The 21,359-nt window shown below is 37.2% G+C and overlaps 1 protein-coding gene across 6 annotated transcripts; it reads left to right on the top strand.

The window, feature by feature from the left end:
- The first annotated feature begins 1,674 nt into the window (after positions 1 to 1,674).
- LOC103716731 (putative protein FAR1-RELATED SEQUENCE 10) lies at positions 1,675 to 20,386 on the top strand. Of its 6 annotated transcripts, none has more exons than XM_089925830.1 (9): positions 1,676 to 1,868; positions 2,721 to 2,799; positions 10,216 to 10,287; positions 11,705 to 11,785; positions 13,853 to 14,250; positions 16,226 to 16,272; positions 17,087 to 18,427; positions 18,796 to 18,873; positions 18,959 to 20,386. In XM_089925830.1, exons 7-9 carry the CDS (start codon positions 18,383 to 18,385, stop codon positions 20,141 to 20,143), a joined length of 1,308 nt encoding a protein of 435 aa, XP_089781956.1. In that variant the 5' UTR covers positions 1,676 to 1,868; positions 2,721 to 2,799; positions 10,216 to 10,287; positions 11,705 to 11,785; positions 13,853 to 14,250; positions 16,226 to 16,272; positions 17,087 to 18,382; the 3' UTR covers positions 20,144 to 20,386. The 6 variants fall into 6 exon arrangements, 5 of the variants coding, with proteins under 5 accessions (XP_089781958.1, XP_089781956.1, XP_089781957.1 ...); XM_089925831.1 differs by having other exon boundaries at positions 16,126 to 16,272; XM_089925832.1 differs by lacking the exon at positions 13,853 to 14,250 and having other exon boundaries at positions 1,675 to 1,868.
- Positions 20,387 to 21,359: the final 973 nt, after the last annotated feature.

Here is a 21,359-nt window from a genome sequence, read left to right as displayed (position 1 = left end):
GAATCACCAAAACCATAACTCACATCTGGGACCCAAAGTCTTTTTATATGTTCAGTTCTCTCAATAAGTCAACCAAGAATTCAAATTCAAATCAAATCAAATCAAATTAAAACGTAATACTTACATTATAGTTCTAAAAACAAATAAGCACTCGCATTATGCTTCGCTATGCGCACATGCACGTGCACGACATGGCTAAGTCGAGCTGAAGGAGCAAGCGTGCATGCATGGTCACCAGCCTATCTTTCCTAAAGCCCAACATGTCCTTAGAAGAATCGGACATTAATACATGCAAGCATGTTTGCATTTAAGTATCCAATATAGGATTATTAAGAATGGATTTTAAAAATTAGGAACCTTTTGAATATATATACACTTCTTTTTACAAAAATTTAAATCATTTAAGACAGAAAATTTAAAATCTCCAACACTAACTCAATAGGATAGTTATTCTTCGTTGCTTGTACCAAAAAAGAGAGATAACAAAAAAAATAGTAATCAAACCAAGACAAATTCTGCCAGGTGTTAATCACTCTTCTAGCTAACTAGTCTTGGGTTTTTTTCCTCCTCGGAGAATGTAAAAAGTCTTACAAGCTTTGGAGCCCCTCAACATATAGTTCCAAATATTATGCAAGATCAAATGATAAGGAATGTCTCCCCTATCATCATATCTAAGTTAATCCAACATATTATGGTTGTGGAGTCCCCTTCTAACCAAATGCAAGTCGCATTCACAGTCATTCCAACCTTATGAGTAAAAAATAGTAGAGAGAAATTAGGGGCGTGGACCAAAAGTTTCATCATTTGAAAAACTTGAGCTCCTCCCTGCTCTACTTGTATTTGAGCCTAGCTTTGGACAATATACATACATAGCTTGAGCTCGGTTTAGTAGGATGACTTGGCTCAAACTGAAGACTTTTGCAAACTAGTTGAGTACATTTATGACAATGCACTGGATAGTTTTACAGAAACTATGAGAGAGCTTGAATCTTAGAACAAAAGACAATATTTACATCACATCGTAATAGGTCGCTCATGAGGCTTGTAGTAGTTTACATAGTTCATGAGCTTGAGACAGACTCTTTTCTCCCAAAGTTTAGAAACAACAAGAATCCTGTGCACGGTGCAGCTGGCGCATTGCAGAGTATTATGCAACCATGGATGACCGTCATTTGAACTGCTATCAAACAACGTGCACCATGTATGATACGACATAAGCTCGTAGATTGCTTTGTGTAATAGTTGTACATTTTCTGATGGTGGCTATCCATGGTTGTAAGGCACTTTGTGGTACTATACACGCATCGCAGAGGATTTATGTTCAATAAGAAAAGTTCTTTCGTTTGCGTAATAGGCAAATTCTAAAATTTAGAGATAATAAGCATTGACCTAAACTCGTGTAGAATTAAATTTGATCCCACTATTACTCATTCTGAATTCAAATGCCACATGTTAAGAACAAACCTTTTCTGGGGTGGAAAGGAAGTGCATTGGAGACTGAATATTAAATGAGACATGGAAACTATTTAAATAGGATGCAACCAAGGACTGGAGCACAATTTTCTCAAGAAAATCAGAAACATCGAAGCAGCGAATCACAGCCATGCGCGTAATCTTTGTTACATGCATCCCACGTGGCAGGCTCTTTTTGGAGAAATAAATATATAAATAAAGTAAGATAGGGGGCAGCGAAGAGCCCTCTCGTTCTCTCCGCCCACGGTCGGCGTCTTCCCCAATTCCCCATCCATGAGGCGGAAGCTCCTCCCGATCTCGTCAATCTCCCATTGTTGGAGACCGCCAGGATGCGACGATGACGAAGATGATGAAGACGACGAGCCAGAACACGATACTGCTCTCAATCTCCCAAGGTAACGAATATTTCAACCTTCTACCTTTTTTTCTCTCTCTTTTTTGGTAGAAATTTCAACCCTCTCCTTTGTCCTTCTATTTTAAAAAAAACCCTAATCATTAGATCTCGAAACGTTTCCTTTTTTTTTCCCCTAAGTCTTCCCGTCTTTCGTTTCCACATCCAGATTTTTTTTTGTTATCATATCGTATCGCCGTATTTGCCGGGTTTCTTGATCTCATAAATGTTAGGTCATGATGCATTTTTTTGTTAATTAATGTTAAGATCGTTGGATAAAAATAGATTTTCTTGTTTATACTTCTCCTCAGAAATTCCTATTTATGCTTCATGGCCAGCATTTGAATATATTGGTTTGCATATATCAGCGGTGAAATATTGGGATAATCTTTTTCCAAATAAGGTTATGTGAAGCCAAAATGAATTCGTCTCCCAAAAGTGTCCGGGCAACTGCGCGGTTATCAGGAAAATGCACGTCCTGTAAAATACTGTGTGGTGTTTTTTTTGCACAAAATTGTCCCAGGCTACTAATTGAACACATCCGTACAAAATCTAGAAGAATACACTGTCTATTGTACATTTGCTGATCTCTGTGATTAAGATGATCCGGTCCAATATTATGTGATGATTGATTTACGGAGGACAAATTTAATCTTGCATATCGGTTTTGTTTTGTCTTGAGCGATGCAAATATCATCAAATATGCATTTAGACAGGTGACTGCGAGGGCTTAATGATCATAATATGAATGCTACCATTTATAAATTACTTTAAAATATCTGCTTTTTTCATTTTGCCGAGCATGTTTTTTCATATGTTACCCTCTTCATTTCTGATTCTGCTTGTTTTGTATCAGGTTTTGGTTACAACATGATGGCACTATTTGTTCTGAAGATTTTACTTGGAATGGGTGGTTTAGGAAATATAAAAGAGAGGTACTCTATTAAAATCATGAACATTGAATACATGAATTATTTTCTAGGAACACTTAGCAATCAAAAAATATATGTGAAAAAGACTATGAGAATTTCTAGTGATTAAAGGACATGTTGTAACCCAATATCATTTGGATTGTTGTGGATGATCAGAAAGCTCCTCTCATTTGTAACATGACAGCTGGAAAATCGACTGTTTTTTAAATTCCCTTGCAAGACAGTTAGTGTTTTTTTTATTGATGTAATGCTGCATTTCTTCATTATCTTGCTCTGGATTCCCAAAGAAAATAGCTCTTTCTCAAATCTTATTCTTCTTAAAAAATGTGGATCATGAGCAGCTGTACCTCGTGCGCTTATGCTAGTATCAGCCATTAGAATTACCCTTTCCATCTTCTCATCAGTTTTTTCAGTTAATGGAAAGGAAATCATGTGCTTATGTTGTTGCACTGATATGTATTTATTTTTCTTAATGTAATGAAAAACAGGTATATGAGTTGTCCAATGAACTTGTACCAGATTGCTGTATTCTGTATAAAAAATAACCCAAGGTTCAAAAACTTGGTCTTAGATTGGACCTGCCTATTAGCTAAGTTTCAACTTTGGCAAGTTTGGCAATGCTGGCATTAGTTCATCTGTTTAAATGTTGAAATTGTATAGAAATGACAAATAATTTAGGGTTATTTAAAAACAATAATGAAAAAAATGTAACAGGACATAAGAAATAATGATACACATGAATTATATTGTTTAGGACTATTGGATATATCGTTTGGTTGTTTGACACCAAAACAATCAAAAAGTGCTTCTCAAAATATAAAATTCCAAAAAGATGATGAAGTAGATTATTTTTCATCATTTTTACAATTTTAACATAGTCTAATGTATGATCATAGAATTTTCTATGAGATAGAGCATTGGGATAACCAAATTTGTGTGAAAATAATTGCATTTTCTCTAAATCATTTAGGAATCCTGATGTAATAATACTTAATCTTTTCAAAACCTGAAAAGGCCTTATTTTTCCTAGGGAAAAAGATATTAAGAAATGACAATAAGTTACCATATACAACCCTTATGTACAATAAATTTGGTATCATAATAACTTGATAAAAACTTTAAAATCAACTTTTTCGGGTAAGCTCTTATAGATCCGATGCATTTCCTTCTTTTGGTTAAGCTCTAGAAGAAATTGCAAAATGGAAAACTCAAAAAAGAAACTTTTAGCAACTACACCTACAAAATTGCTACATGTAGATTGTTCTCTCCATTTATTGATGATCAATTTTGGCAGTTTACATATCCCTTACAGTGTCCATGTATGCTTATCATGATTAGTACTTGATCTATATTAACATCAAGCACTTTAGTTAGCACAATCAACCAAAAGAATTTTCTTGTGTCATTTAAAGTATTAGTTTGGCTTTTATTTTTTCCTTGTGGTGGTCATATGAGCCCATAGTTCTAGGAGTTTATTGCGGGTAAGGTTGTCCTGGTTAGGTCAGGTTGCTTCCACTTTTAAATTAAATTGTGCTTGACCCAGACCTAACCGCAAAATTCTAGCAGGTCAAACGTGGATGACCTAAACATGTTCGCCAGTAATTAAGAATGAATCATAACTAACTTGTATACTTCACTTCCTACAAGGTGACAACAATAGGGCAGCTGAAGGAAAAAACATGTGGAGGGTGGAGCATGTCTTGATGGAGGACAAGGTTGGTAGCTAGCCATTCTAATGGTGGGGTGAGGTTGGTATTGCCTATCTTGATGGCATAGCATCAATAGTCATAATTCTTTCCTTTGGCAGGCTAGCAAGGATTGTCAAGACATAGGATTACAAGTGGTGGGGTGGAGTGGGTCATAGAATGGTTGATTGAAGGAAGTTATAGATAATCGGAAGAGCAACGTGGTGCATGCTTGTTCTCTGGTTCCATATTTGAGTTTCGCTCGCCAACATCAAAGCTCTAATTTTCATGCAATGGCCCATATTTTTCATTGGTTCGTCGATCCCAACAATTTATGTTTTAAAAAGAATTTTAGTGATGCTTTGAAAATCTTTTAGTGAAGTCACTTTGGCGTTATAGTGAGTATGGAGTTTCTTATGATTAGCAACAGAAATGTAAATTATTGGATCATATAGGTCATGCATCATCAACTCAAACACAAGCCTAACCTGCTGGTGAGCGAAGTAAGATCTAACTTGATGGGTTAGGTGGTTGAGTCTAGAGTGGTTGGGGTTAGGCAAGTAAACATTGCTACCCCTAATTGAAGGTAATTATGGATTACCCAAATTAACAACATGAGCTCAAGTGCACAAAACCTTTTAGTTATTTTTGGATTTTATACCCAAATTTTTATTACTAGGGAATACCGTAATGGTCCACAAGTTGATTTTTTTCCTTTTTAGCTTTTAAAATGTAAACTAAGTCATTTATTCTTTAGTGGTTTTTGGACCACTATGTAATAATTAAGGCAACCAAGCAAAGCAATGGCTAAGCTCTTATCAGGCATGAATATTTAATGAGCCTACAAGGAGGTAAATTTTTGGGCCTTTCTATGCTTAACTTCCCATTCATTTTGTATATTTGGCTTTTAAATCATAACAAATTAACTTATTGATGTTTATCTCATGGTAACAAACAAGGTTTGATAAAATCAATCCAGGCTTAGCTTTTTCTTGAGACAAAAATCACAAGGATGGGAGGCCTATGGATGAGCGCTTCTAAAGTTTGGAGATGCACAAAGTATAGATGCACCAACAACCCAACACTTGAAAGTTGGGTTTAACATTCAAATGGTAGATGTTTGATGCTGATAGTCTGATTCAAAGAGGATTTTGAAAAAGCATGTTTGCATGTGAGAGACAACATAATTGTTGTGAATAGTGAATTCCTAGTGTGTATGGATGTATTTGTTATTCATATCATATGATTAATCTAAATTATGCTTGATGCACTTTTCCTGCATCTTTCCTACATGGTAAAGTAAGCTAATTAGAGTGGTGGAGAGGAAAAGATGTGGTTATGAATGACCAGACGTCTCATGGATGAACCAACATGCTAGAGCAATGTTTTAAATCCTGCAAGGATAGGGGACCTCACACACATCCCAACCCATTTCCATGAGAATCTAGGATCTAGGTTGGGCCATGAGTGAGACAACCGGTTTGCCCCTGTCGCACTTACATCCCCTCGTGACGGTTCCGCATCGCTCTGCATTACCACGTCTGCATCTCCGAATCCAATGCCACCAAAAGCTTAAGATTCGGTGATGGCTGCTTTCTTTGGCATGCAATAAGGAACAAATAGGAGAGAGAGAGGGGGGAGGAGGAGGATGAAGGTTGGCGGCAAGGAATGCCGTACCGGTCCGTACCGGCCGGTACGGGCCGGTACGTACCGGTCCGGTCCCTGACCGGTACCGGACACAGATAAAACCGGTATTTCTGGTTTTCTTCTGTGAACCGGCCGGTACCGCTTGGTACCGGCCTCGTACCGGTGCGAACCGGCCGGTTCGCACCGGTACGGTGTTTTTTTGGGGGGGGGGGGGGAACCACAGCGCCTTGCTGTGGTTTTTTTTTTTTTTTTTTGATGGGAAAGAAAGTGGTCCGGACCGGTACGGTACCGGTCTGGACCGGTACCGTACCGGTCCGGCCGGCCACCGGTACGCCGATCCGGACCGGTACGGCGGACCTTGGTTGGCGGCATGCCAAATTTGGTGACCGGCATCCTTTGTAAGCATTGGAGGCAAAGAGAAAGGAAGAAGAGGGTCGACATCCTCTCTAGTCAATCTCTGCTTGCTAGTTGCGTGCCGATCCATTGCCACATGGAGCCGATCATGGATTCGGAGTTGCATCCCTCTATTTGTGGTACTTCCATGGACTTCCTAGTTGTTCGATCTATGGAGATGGACAAAGACCTCCAGGAAGAGATCATGAAATGAAGAGATAGATTAGGGTTTTTGTCTACCTGGGTTTCAAAGAGAAAGGAGAGGAGAAATTGGTGGCGAGGGCTTGCTCGAGGTGATGGTGGTTTCTATTATCCTTTCGATTCAACAGCATACCAATACCAATAGTTTCTTGATGTTGGGTAAGTGATTGAATCTTCGTCTTGGAATAAAAGGATTGATATTGGTGCGATCTATTCCATTATCGGAAATCAATACAGAACTTGTCCTATCATACCTTTTTCCGATATATGAAATAGTGGACTTGACTAACTCAATTCTTAAAATCACGAATCAGATCATGTCCTTACCTCAACAAAGGAAGCATGAACCTCTTCTATAGAACCTTTTTTTTCTTGGTCCCAATTCAATACTAAGCAAGTCCGAACTAATTGAATACTCGTGTGATAAATTCTTCGAATTGACTTGCCATTTCCATAAAGGATATAATTGACAACTCTAAGTTGGACATTAGCCTTTTTCTGTAGATGCTGCCAAAGGGAGTGGCGATGCCATATGCAAAAAGGAAGAGACTCATAGAATGGCAGAGGCAAATAGAGCTTTTGCACATTTTCGTTAATCCATGAATAGGATCTATCGGGAATTAGGGGGGAATCTATGTCTCATTTTTTTCTTGGATTGCGACAAAGAAAAGACCAAAGCTATAGAGACTGAGAGATGAGGCGGCGAACATGGGAAGCAGAAGAGTGTTGACGGCCGGACCCACATTATGGGCATTGGGGTTTAATTTTACATATGCGTTTTAGGTGTTTGTAAGTGATATTAAATAGCAGAAATAATAACTGAGGCCCACCTTATAAGATCCTTTTATGGGCCCCACAGCAGCGTTGGATAAGGAAATATCACAAATGGCAACATTAAGAGGATGAATGGATGATAATGTTTACCTGGTTTGGCCCAACAGGACAGGATGCCAATTTGCTTCATGGCTAGATCAAGACCGTTGGATCTTAATTAGGTGGCTAGATCATAAGGAGTGGGTTGGGAGAGATAAATAGAAAGAAGAAAAAGGCAATTGGATGTTTGACCGTGAGAGTCACCAGGATGGGGCAGGACGTGGGTCATCCAATTCTGTGGGGAAGTTGGGATGCCCCTATCCCATGAGATTTAAAACCTTGCTCTAGAGTTTAGGTTTATCATTACATAGAGTAGTTCTCTTGAACAAGTTTAAGCAAATACATATTGGTTCACAGGGTTGCAAAGAGTTATGAAGAAGGTCTTTGAGATATATCATGAGTAGCAATTTTGTTGTTTTTCACAGCAAAGAATCCGTAAAGTTGGCTTCTATTTGTTGTTTAAGAAAATATTTAATCACCCCTTGTAAGGTAAATGTATATTTTTTGATCTTCAAGTAATCTGTAAAGATAGTTACTTTCATCGTAATTTAGTGTTCTAATCTTTTAGTTTTGTTTATTATGAGGTATTGTCACAAGTATTGTCTGATTATAGGGTCATCTGTTGTGCTTGATTCTTTATTGTACTATAATTCTCCCACTGAAGCATATATTAAACAAGTAGCTCCTACTTGAAGTATAAGAAAATGGGCCCAAGGTATATAACAGGCATTGGTTGGTGTGTATGGAGAATTAGGACTCTTTATATTGCACAGGTTAAGCAATATCAGAACTGCACTTTTGTGCATTTAATTTATTAGTCACAAGTCCAAAGTATGCTGACATGTGTGCTGTGCCAATCTTTGACAACGGCACATATGGCACTATTGTTCACTTTCAGTTGGAACAATTTGCATGAATGCTTGGATTGGTGTGTCTTTATGTTATGTGACATATAGAAAAGAAATAGTGCACTATTAGTCCTTTTCTTTTGGGACAGAAGAGTGTCCTAGCATGGCTGGAGATTTTCCTATTAAAATAGTTATCATTCAGCTGGCAATGTTGGCTTAATATGTCCTTTGCAAGTATTATTTTTTCTGTTTGCTAACAAAATATATACATTCAATGATTTTTGCTTTCTCCTCCCCCCTTCCAAAAGTTATAATCAATAATATTGAATTCCATAAATAATCCATTCATGCTCACAATCCTTCTAGATGCTTTATTGGCGATCCTAGATCTGCATTTGCTACTCTGGTGGGGTGCATCCACATATATGAATTTCACTCCTTTTATTGATGACATCATTTTTGACTTCTAGGTTATATATTCTGCAGGTCTTTCAATTAATTTTTCTGTTTAATATTGTTTTAGTAGACCGATCCTTATTTTTCTGTGCTGGTTTATATGGTGCAAAATAGTTGCTTAGGGTGTGAAAGTAGCTTGCTTTTTTCCTTTTCATCAATTTGTAAACCAGGGGTTTTTAAGGATAAGAAAGTTTGTTTATATAATAGTTAGATAAAGCTTTGGATCATTCACAAATTCTCCATCTATTGTCAAGTCCTTTTCATCAATTTTGTGAACGAAGGGTATTTATGGATAAAAAATTTGTTTATATAATAGCTAGATAAACCTTTGGATCATTCACAGCTTTTCCATCTATTGTCAAGTCTTCTTATCATTTCTGACTTGATTTACAACAAATTAGCCCTTTAGTTGTGGATTTTTGGTCATAGTCAACCTAATCGGTTAGGACTCGTTTGGTTCGCGGGAAGAATTTTTTCTTATCGGAATACTTTTTCTGAAAAGTTGATTTATGAGAATATGATTCTTGAAAAAAATGCTTTTGGCATGTTTGATTGACCATGGAGAAGTAGTATATTCCAGAGTGGCTTATGTTTGGTTGAGCATCTACTTTCATGAGAAAGTTGGGTGAAATATCTATTATACCTATTGTACCTTTATTAAAGAGAAATATCTTATGAATTTTGATGGCTTAAGGCCAGTTTTGAGAAAAAAGGATTCCAATTCCTAATTGGTGGAAAAGTAGTCTTCTCATGTCCCTCATGGTTTTTTTTTTTTCTCATGAAATATGGGAATCTTATTTTCATAGAAATACTACTTTTCCATTTCTTTCTATTTTGAAAACTCCAACCAAACAAGAGGTCTTTCTTCGTTTTTCTGTTGATCACACTTTTTTTCCTTTTCCCATGACCCAAACAAGTCTTTAGAGTAAGTTGTTAATACTTAATGACAGTGATTTTGAAAACTGTCATGTTTTGAAATTTTACAAATTAGAGCCAAGTGTTACTAAAAAAACATACATAATATAACTCTCCTTTCATTGCTTTCTATTAGTTTTCTTGGTCGGGATATAGTTTTTTTCTTACATCCCATCCATAAGCAAGGGCTCATGGTATAACATCTTTCTTTTTGTCATGTTCAGGGGAGCTGAGCTGTTCCTTTTCACTTGTTATGAATAAACATAGATTTATTAATTCAACTAATTGTTACTTTTTGAGTTTTGAGGATTTTTTATCTTTACCAAATATTTTGTTCTCCAATCTAATGAGAGAATTTTCTGGCCACATGATGTCGTCCTGACAAAACTGCACTTATGAAGGCTGCACTTGAGCTCTTGGTTCTGATTTCCAGAAATATAACGAGAATGAGGTGGTTGGACTTCAATCTCAAGGTAGAAGAGTTATTCGCATTTAGTTTTACTTCTTTGTATTGTATTAAAGCTATGCTTGCAATCTTGTTCCTGCACATGATATTGAAATATAAAGACTGAAAATATCAGTCAAAATTATGCTTTTGTTCTATTTCTTCTTGTAACCCCTTGATTCCTAGAAGTTGCATTATGGTGTCTAAGGCAACTAGGGGTCAACACTAAACTGTAGACAGGAGTCATGGTTGAAAAAAACACACAATATATATATATATATATATATATATATATATATATATATATATATATATATATATATATATATATATATATATATATATATATATGAACAATAGGTTAGTAAATAGTTTGCAAGTTTTATGGACTGCATTTAAAGTTAGTTATTTCATGTTAGTATTATGTTGGAAGGTTTGAATTTGACTTCAACAATTCGATATCACTTTAGGAAAATGGAATGAGATTTAGTGTCGGGTTGTAGATTTACTTGGCACCATGTGTACATAGATGAGATTTTGAAATGCCTAATCTATGATTTGGTTACAGGATCAATACTTGGACAGGGATAACAAGCATGTACCAGTTTATTTTTCATCAATGTGAATTGACTTTTATCTTCTTTTGGCTTTTGCCTTGAATGAGGTGCTCGAATTGTTAGAGCTTTTATTCTTTGACTTTTTTTTTTATCATGAATGGATTTGGTGTTCATTTCTAGTACATTCATCCTTGTTAGGTGGATCGCCTTTTGAACATGTTATTTTTTGGAGTTTATGGGTGGGTGTTTTAGTCAATAATTTTAATTTTCAATATAGAAGGTAGAGAGAGATGCTAGTAAATTTATGGTGGCATCTATCTATTACTCTCTTCAATCGTGAATTGTGATATTTGGAAAATAATTCTAGTAACCAACTTACTCCATGTTTATGGTGCCATCCAAATATGTGAAATAAATTAAAACAAGAAAGTGAATACGGAAAGAATCTTTGAGATGGATATAAATGAAGGTTACATGCATTATCATACTCCATTACCACCACCATTACCATCACTACCATAATCTTGAGATGTTTTATGCCAAAGTTATGGTTTTCATTTGAGTTTGTTTACATTGTTAAGATTAGTGTGCTTGCTATGATCATAATAATACAACTCATTATTATTTAGATGAGCTTATGAAAAAGAAATGTTTGTGTTTTGCTAGTATTGGCTTGTTATTGATGATGGATAAGAGTTGAATTTATGTCCATAATCTTTTAAAGTTTCCTATTTAGTATCAGAATTTGCAGAAATTTGCATTTGTTTAGTAGCTATATGACTCATAAGAGTAGAATAAATTGCAGATGAAGAAATTTATGAAGAGATGGATGATGTTGCCAGATATTCATGTTAAATGAGCAATGTGTTGGATTTTTCTCTTTGACAGGTGCTAGATGCCTCTAATGCTCCTGTTTATGTGTCAAATCTGCATGGGCTCTTCATTGTCAAGTCATTATCCCTCAGCATGGTAAACAGAAATATGAATGGTTTATTTTGCATAGTGTTTTAAACACCACAGCGACATTGAAGAGAATTTTCTTAAAGTTCATCATTAACTAGTTGTCCTTTTTTCTGTTTTGCACGTGAACACACAATATGAGGCTTCCAATTATGATGCATTTTATCCTTATAATTTATTAGGTTTAGATTTGAGTTTACCAATGGATATTGCACTTTATTTTAAGACTTAGATATTGATGATGATGTTTGCTGCTATATATAAATTTTCATGTGGATTATTCTATTGACTTATGGTGTTGATTATGCTTGTAAAATGGTACTAAATTCTTTAAATGTTAAGATGTTATATGCATGACTTTTAGTTATTAATTGATTTGGGATTTTACATATTGGTAGATGGGTGAATTTTTATATTGGTTATAGACTGCACAGAAGACATTGTTCCTAATTTAAGTTTCACCAATGATTTTAGTTTTTGATGTTTATAGCTAAATGTGATTGCATAAGAGATACAATTAGAAAGCTGGCAAAATGTAAGCTATCAATCTAAATTATGATGTCAAGTATACATTTTTTTTACCTATCACAATGGTCAGAGCCACAAGTAAAATATAAATATAAATTCATGATCAAAACCACTGCACCAGAGGTCAAATAGCCAGGGTTTCTAACTGTAACTATGGAGTTTGGATACTGTTTAGCTATAAGTTATTGCATATTTAAGTGACAATGAATTTTTCGTTCTGGTGGTTATAAGTGTCATAATGTATTGGCAAAAGCAATGGTTGCTTGACCATTGCAATGAAGATTGTCCTACGAATCCATACTGTAACCAAGCAGAACTCTATGTTGATGATTTCTAACCACCATTGTATTTTAGCCCAAGTCCATGGCTACAGCTTTTTTTAACCGAGGTCAGCTGGATTGTTACAGTAGATGGTAACAATGACAGCCAATGCAGTGGTACCATCCAATGGTAAAAGTTATAACAAGGGCTGTCTGTACTTTTAATTGTAGTTTTGACTGTGGCTATAGACCTCCTTTATTGTAGTAACTTAATGTATGTATTAATTCATGGTTATTGGTGTTAAGGATGTGTTTGGTACGTGGAAAGAATTTTTCCTCACTGAAATGTTTTTCGTGGGAACATGATTCTTAGGAATTTGATGCCTGTTTTGTCATGTTTGGTTTATAATGGGAAAGTGGCACGTTCCAGAGTGGCTTATGCTTGGTTGAGCATCAACTTTTCTATTAAAGTTGTCTGAAATACTTATTATACCCTTAATAAAGGGAAAGACCTTATCCATGGATTTTGATGGCTTAAGGATACTTTTGGAAAAAAAGGGACTTCAATTTCCAACCGGTGGGAAAGTAGCTTTCCTATATCCTCCTTGGAGTTTTCTTTCTCATGAAACATAGAAATATTATTTTCATGGGAATGTTACTTTTTTATCTCTCTTTTGAAAACTGCAACTAAACAAGAGGCATTTTTTTGTTTTTTCACTGACCATACTTTTTCTCCTTCTCTTTCCGCAAACCAAACGAGTCCTAAATGTCTAAACCTATTAGTGATGTTGCAATAGGTTCAGACCCTATTTGCACAATGGTTAATAGAGCAATAACCTGCAGGGATGATAGGTAAATTTATTCTATTATTTATTGAGAAGGCTATATGAATAAATGGTTAAGATTAATAAATTGGTTATACTTATTACAATATTTCAAGTTTAATAAAGGCTGTACTAACGATATTTTAACAATGTTTAAAATTGAAAATTCTATTAGTTATTTTCACTACTTAACAAAGGTCACATATGAATTTTGGAAAGGCTGCATGATCATCATTAAATGGTTAATAAGATTGGAGAGCTTATAGTATAGTATCGATGGATTTATTTTGGTGAGTAGATGGGAGTTTTAGGATTCAAGAAAGACTGTTCCGCTGGGACTTATATGCATGAATTATGATGATATTTTGTAAGCCATTGACTACTTCATTTTTATTTATTAATTTAATTGTAATAGAAATACATGTCCTACCAAATTTGTAACTCGCTGTCCTCTCGCCTTGTAGGTTAAGAATTACCTTTGTTTAAAGACTGATTTATTCGGAGTGACATGAGGGTTCAACTCCATTACAGTGCTGGAATCCATGTTGTATATTCAAGGAGTTTAATTTTTTAGCTTCCCTCATGGCACAACCTTCTTCCTGCGGAGTCCTCTTTCTCCTCAGTTTACAAAGACAAAATGTATGACTGGTGCCAACAGTTCATCACGGAAGAAAGGACTCACCGAGCTAGGATTACTAACTAATACTTTACTAATAGAATAGAATAGAAAAGAATTGTCTTTCTATATACTTTTCCTGGTTCCATTGCTACTGCAGGAGCAATCGATCAGATCATATGGATATCCCTTTAACACAATGCAGATCATTGAAAGGATCTGGGACGACTCATTAAAGCACGAAAGGCAAGTCAGAAAATTGATTCCTATTATTTTGTAAGCCAATGTAATATTCCTCCTTTATTTGTGTGTAGTGATACTTACAATAAACTTTACATGGATTCAAAACTTATGTATTGGGAATATATACTTCAATTTACTTTGTGATGTCAAACCTCTTTGTGTTAGTTAAGTATAATAAAATATCATTTTTGAAAAAACAAGAAGTAAATATTAAGTGGAAAGCAGAAGTATTCATGCGTTTTCAGTAATTAGCTTCTCAGAAAGATGAACAATTTAGATGCAATAATTCATAGCAAATAAATGTTTTAATAAAATGACATACTGGTAATTGATGCTTGATGTCAGATATCCTGTTGTTGTTTGCTAGTTGCTACTAATTCTCCGTGTCTTTCTGCTGCATGAAATGTTTGTTGTGTTCTTATTGCCATTGATGCCTGAATGCTCGGTTCCAGCATCTTTGCTGTAGTCTAGTTAAACTTTGTTTCTAGCAAATGCTGGTATTCAAGTAAAGCCAGCATCTTTGCAAGCATTTAGATTGCTCGTATGTTGATGGAAATTTTACATCTTTCTCGCTAAGTTCCGTAGATTTTTGATGAATCTGGCTTCCTTATTGCTAACAAGGACCCTTAGTTCTTCAGGCATCAGAATCACCATATGCTGCTTTAGCAACTTCTTTCTTCATCTAATTACAGCAGACAAAACAAAACTTTAAGGGTGCATGCCTTCAATTTGATATTATTACCATGCTAGCATTTTCATGGTCATTTTTTTAGTCTCTTGGCATTTCTTTCAACAACTTATGTATGGCACAGTATAATATTAAATCAAATGGACCAACATAGTTAAGGGTGTAAATGAAGGCTGATAACCCACTGACACCATCTGAAACCGACCCAAAATATAGGGTCTGCAAACAAAAAAATAAGCCCAATAAGCTATTGCATTTATTTTGGGTTTCAAAATTAGACCTGAAGCCTTGTTAGATCGGATTTGGATTTAGGTAGGTGTGTACCTAAATCCACAAAAACATATATATGCATACACAGAAACATATATATATATATATATATATATATATATATATATATATATACACACACATGCTTATAAATACAGCCATACATATGTACATACATGTCCATGTGTATATCTCTCAATTTTCCTTTTGATCATAAAAGAGAAAAACATCTAGAGAGTAGTGAAATGGTGGACCATCTTATCAGACCAAATTTTTGTCCATGTCATTTGTGGTAGCCTTTTTGCAGTATGTTTTTCATGATTTAATATCTATACTGAGCTTGATTACTTTTATGTTATTTATCACTCGTCTCATTTGATTGCATAGATGTATATGCAACAAAAGTAATTGTTGAATGGATACTATCTTGTAGATATAATTTTTGATATTGTTTACATCATTATTTTTATCATGTTTTTCAGTTCAGGAGTTAGCATTTTACATGTATTGATAATTTTTAAAAAACACGAATCGATACCTGACCTTGTCGGGGTCCAATATTGCATATGGATATAGAATTTTAATTGGTTTGGATTTGGGTTTGGATCTAACAAATATTATTTTGGTTTGGGTATGCATATGGCCCAACAGAACCCCCTGATATCCCTAAACACAATCTGGCACAAGCTGATACCGATTCCTGAACCATTCTATTTCTGTGAGAGGATGATGATGGCTTGCTACTTAGATATAGATGTACATTAATTTGCTTTTAAATTCTACATTATGAACAGATAGACTGGTGCTGTGATACCAATTGGCTGAAATCTCCTTTTCCTCTAAATTATCCCATTGTTATGATATTAAATTGTTGTTTTCGTTTAGTTTTATGTGCTTTAATGGTGAAGTATCTCTTACAGATATAGTTGCCAATCAATGTGCAAGACTGCAAGTTTGAGCAGGATTTTAAGTCCTAAATTTGTTAATCAAGTTCTTATGACGTTGTCTTATAAATTATAGGGAAATCAGAGGAGGGGAAGGTACTAAAATATGGTCAGCTAAATAAGGTAAATCCTCACACCACCTAATTAGACCTTTTAATCTGATTTCTTTATATGATATTTCATTGCATGGAATGCGTAACCGTCCCGAACCGGACGGTTTCGAGCTGTACCGGTGGCTCATTGGTACAGTTCTGGCTTTAAAAACGGCTTGCTGCCGGAGCTGGAGAAGATGAGAAAGAGAGAGAGAGCGAGCGAGGGAGGGAGAGAGGGAGAACGAATCCGCCATCGGAGGCCGAGGCCGCGGCCATGAAAGAAAGAGGGGAACGGGCCGTGGCTTGATGATAAGCTTGATTAAGCTGGTTCGCTGACAAAACAAGCCAATCTCAAGTCTTATTCAAGGTTCAACTATAAATGAGCCAAGCCTGGACACCAGATTCCTGGCCTTGTCTCTGTTGTAGACTTGTTCAAACCTGTTCTATTAGGAAATGAACTTAGCTGAATGCTTATGGTTAGTGATCCTTGGCTTGGCTCATTTCTTTTGCAGTCCTAATTGTTAATTTCTAGACATCCGCATCTTCCTATGACACAAGTGATCCTTTTTAACAAGAATCTAGTCACGCATTACTGAGATGAGAGTGGGACTTCAACTGGGATGTACAATGAGGTGGCGGTGGTTAGTGATGAGCCTCTAATAAGACCTTATGGACGTTTTGTCAAGTTGGTTGTGCTCCTTGAGCAATTTTTGCTCTTTGGTTTCAACCAGTGTATTGTTGTACTTTGATGCTTTGCATTTTAAGTAGGTTTTATTGAGTTTATATGGATTTATTAGTTCATAGTAAGGTTTGTTACTGAACTTCGTCATTTTTTTATTTTGAAGGTCTAATATCAGGCGGAAGTGGCGAAAAGAACATATATCTGGTGCTGTTAAAATTCCTAATGTCCTAGACATGTACTTGTTTGGATAGTCATACAGTTTCAGTTCTGCTGATTTATAATGAATGTTATGCGGTCTACGGAGTGAAAGAAAAAAGGAAGAACCTACCGGTGATGATCCACAAATTCACCTGGGAATAACCTGCCGGTGCTTTTGACTGCTGATGATGACCCACATATATTTTACTTCGTTTTCCCCTTTTATTTTTTCCTGATATTATGATCTTGGTACATATAACAGGGAGTTCTGTATGCCTGAAAGGAATGGTATCAGATCTTAATAAAGTAATTTCTATGCCAGTTCTTAGTACCTTTTTTTTTTCTTTTTAAATCTTCTTCTCATGTTCTCAGTACTTTTGAAGTGGGAGAAAGATAAGCTCTCGGTTTGAGCCCAAATCCAGTGTCTACAAAAGTTAGCAAACCTGTCTGCCCTCTATTATCGCGACCTTTCTTACTGGTGCCAAGAGTTGCACAAAAAGGATTTCGGGTGTTAGCTGAACTAATGGAAACATGAGAAAGAGGATCAAAAACTTTTCAAGATTCTCTTTATCATTTCTTCTTCCAAGATGATGGGGCAGTGACAACATAAAAATATGGAAGTAAAAGCCACCGTATCTCTTGCTCTCCCCTTTCTGTCATGGCAAGCAAGGCAATGAGATGAGAACCCAAGGCAATTGGAGAACCCATTGCAATTTCCTCCCTACCTCTTTTCTCTTTCCTTTAGGTGTCATATTTTTCTTTTTAAGAAAAAAACATATTTGATGGAAGTTTCATACCATAAAATACTTGAGGCCTTTCTAATTTAGAAAGAAGCATTTCAGCCGATATTGAAAAGGAAAAAAGGTTTCCTAGGGCCCCAATGAAAGTTTGGTGAGGAAGTGCAATGCATGCACATTGTATTCATGCAAAATAAATGACGCAAAGATGCTACAAGAGCTTCCTTTGATTTAGGAGCAAGAATGGGGGTCAAAGAGACCAATAAAGAAAGAATAGGGTAGTTCTATATACACCCCCCCTATTGCTCAGGACACCCCCCAAAAACCCAAAAAAAAATACCCAAACTAACCTTTAGTGTAATTACCATATTGCCCTTGAAATTTTCTCATACACCCCCCCTTCCTCCTCCTCCGTTTCGTTTTGAAAAGAAAAAAAAACCCCCCCCTCAAACCCCCCTTAAACCCCTCGATCCATTTACATCGTTTAGGCGATCTTTGAAGGAGATTTAAGCCCCATTCGAAGCATGGACAAGCAACTAGTGATTTGGAACGAAGAATCGGCCGCAAAGGTACGTGTTCCACCTTGTTTCGAAATTTTTTTTTTCACGGTTCGTGCTCCGTTCGGCACTGGATCGCCGAACAAAAGGCTTCTGTTCGGCTGAACAGTGCCGAACAGAAGCCTTCTGTTCGGCAACCCTCAACCGAACAGAAGCCTTCTGTTCGGCTGCCCGGTGCCGAACAGAAGCCTTCTGTTCGGCTGCACAGTGCCGAACAGAAAGGTTCTGTCCGGCTCTGTGCAGCCGAACAGAAGCCTTCTGTTCGGCACGGTGCAGCCGAACAGAAGGCTTCTGGTGCCAAATCGCGTGCCGTGCTGAATTTTGTGCCGAACAGATCCTCTGATTCATTAATTCTTGGTGATAAATTATTTTATATGTAGGGCTATGCTACAACCGAATCGAGTATAATTGGATCAGAATTTGTACTGGATTACACAAGCGAATTTACAACTTACGAGGTATTATAATGTATTGTGCAATTTTGTATTAGTTTAGCGAGCTATTTTTACAACTGTGTACTTACATAAATTGTTTAATGTATAGATCTTCAAGAGTAGAGAGGACTTGTGTAATTGGTGTCGTGAAGCTGGGAGGCGAAATGGTTTTGTTGTTGTAATCAAATCATCTGATGCAGGTACCATTTCTAAGAAACCCAGAATTACGTTAGGTTGTGAGAGGGGTGGGACGTACCGAACCAAAAAAGAAAAGCGAATAAAGACTGCCTGTGGGACAAAGAAGTGTGGATGCCCTTTTGCATTAAGAGGAAAGAAATTGGATACTGCGGATGATTGGATATTACTGGTCGTATGTGGAGTGCACAATCATCCCGCTGCAGAGAATCTGGAGGGGCACTCATATGCAGGGAGATTATCTGAGCAGGAGACGGAATTGTTAGTGGATATGTCGAAGAGTTTGGTTCGTCCAAAGGACATATTATCCACATTGAAGGAAAGAGATGCCCTCAATGTTACGACTATCAAGACTATCTACAATGTGCGTCAACGGTTTAAGGTTGCAGAGAAAGCCGGAAGGTCTGAAATGCAACATCTATTAGGTAAATTATCAGAGGCTAAATATATTGAGTGGCATAGGAATTGTACTAATACGGATGTTGTGCATGACTTATTTTGGGCACACCCTGGCAGCATTGATTTGTTCCGTGCATTTCCCCGTGTGTTGATAATGGATTGCACGTACAAGACGAATAGGTATCGTCTTCCGCTCTTAGAGATTGTGGGGGTGACATCTACTGACATGACATTTTCAGTTGCTTTTGTATACTTAAATTCTGAGGGGGAAGAAAGCTATACTTGGGCATTAGAGAGATTGCGCAGTGTCATAGCTGATGATGTTTTGCCTGAGTTGATTGTTACAGATAGAGACTTGGCTTTGATGAATGCAATTCATAGAGTATTTCCTACTGCTAGACATTTATTATGTAGATGGCATATTAGTAGGAATGTTTTGGCCAAGTGCAAAAAATTTTTCGAATTGAAGGAGAAATGGGATAAATTTATTATGAGTTGGAATGTACTAGTGCTGTCCTCCACGGAAGACGAGTATAATAATCGCTGGAGTGCACTGCAGAGAGAGTTCGGTACCTATCCAGATGCACTACAGTATGTGTCAGATACTTGGCTGAGCAAATACAAGGAAAGATTTGTTGCGGCGTGGACGGATACATGCAGGCACTACGGAAATGTGACGACAAATAGGTATCACAAATAAAGACTCATTTAATTTTAATTTGCCTCAATTGTTATATCTAACTTTCATTTGTTTACTAGGGTCGAGAGTGCACATGCAAAGCTCAAAAAGCAGCTTGGATCAAGCCAAGGAAGTTTCGAGTCATCTTGGACTAGAATACATGGATTGATTGAGTTGCAGCACAGCTCCGTTAAAGCCTCATTGGAGAAGAGTTTATTGGTAGTGCAGCACAACTTCAAGCCAGCTGAATTCAAAGAGTTGCGAGGTTTCATATCTATAAGTGCGTTAAATCATGTCCTCGCCCAATCGAAACGAGCCAATTCAGTTGGGTTTGATGATTCAAATTGTGGGTGCGCTATTCGACGCACACATGGTATACCATGTGCTCACCAGATTGCGCGGTACAGGGTGGAAGGTCGGCCCATTCCTCTCGACTGCATAGATCCTCATTGGAGGAAACTTGATATTCTGCCTACCCCCCCCCCCCCCGTGCAGCCAATTCAGTTGAGTTGTGATGCAGAGTTAGATTTGATTGCGCTACGATTCAAGAAGTTAGATGGGGCTTCTCAATTGCAGATGATCAAGAAGTTACGAGAGATTGCAAGTCCAGATAGTACACCTCTTTTAGAGCCTGCAAAACGGAAGACCGGTTCACGTGGGCGCGCTTCAATGAAGGTTGATACGTCTACTCGACGTGACCCGTCTTTGTTTGAGTTGGTTCTATCTGGACAGGATAGTTATTCACCTGGTGTTGAGAAAGTTACCATCCGCAATCCATCTACTCAGATTCAAAAGAGGCGGCCCAAGCAAAAGGTAAGTACCAAATATTTATTTCCTTACAATAGGTATCACAACGTCTACGGGACGGTCCGTGCCGTGCCGGTATGTCATGTGCCGATACGGGACATGTCGGGACGTGCCGTGCCGAGATGTGCCGATACGGGACATGTCGGGACGTGCCGTGCTGAGATGTGCCGATACGGGACATGTCGGGACGTGCCGTGCCGAGATGTGCCGATACGGGATGTGCCGTGCTGAGATGTGCCGATACGGGATGTGCCGTGCCGAGATGTGCCGATACGGGACATGTCGGTACGTGCCGTGCCGAGATGTGCCGATACGGGACATGTCGGGACGTGCCGTGCCGTGCCGGTACGGGATGTGCTGAGACGGATAACTATTTGGATATTTCTGCCATTGTTACATATTTTCTATCATTTGATATTATTTGCAGGTT

Source organism: Phoenix dactylifera, chromosome 10, assembly GCF_051530095.1.
Source record: "Phoenix dactylifera cultivar Ajwa chromosome 10, Ajwa_hap1_PhDact_Kaust_v1.1, whole genome shotgun sequence".
NCBI lineage: Eukaryota > Viridiplantae > Streptophyta > Magnoliopsida > Arecales > Arecaceae > Phoenix > Phoenix dactylifera.
The sequence above is the reverse complement of the archived record's forward strand: the minus strand, read 5'-3'. Positions and strand labels throughout refer to the sequence as shown.

Bases quoted from the DNA above. Each gene is read 5' to 3' on its own strand.
- LOC103716731 (XM_089925832.1), top strand. From the start codon at position 18,383: ATGGACAAGCAACTAGTGATTTGGAACGAAGAATCGGCCGCAAAG. The intron at 18,428-18,795 runs GTACGTGTTCCA...TTTTATATGTAG, and splicing joins ACGAAGAATCGGCCGCAAAG to GGCTATGCTACAACCGAATC. The intron at 18,874-18,958 runs GTATTATAATGT...TTTAATGTATAG, and splicing joins GCGAATTTACAACTTACGAG to ATCTTCAAGAGTAGAGAGGA.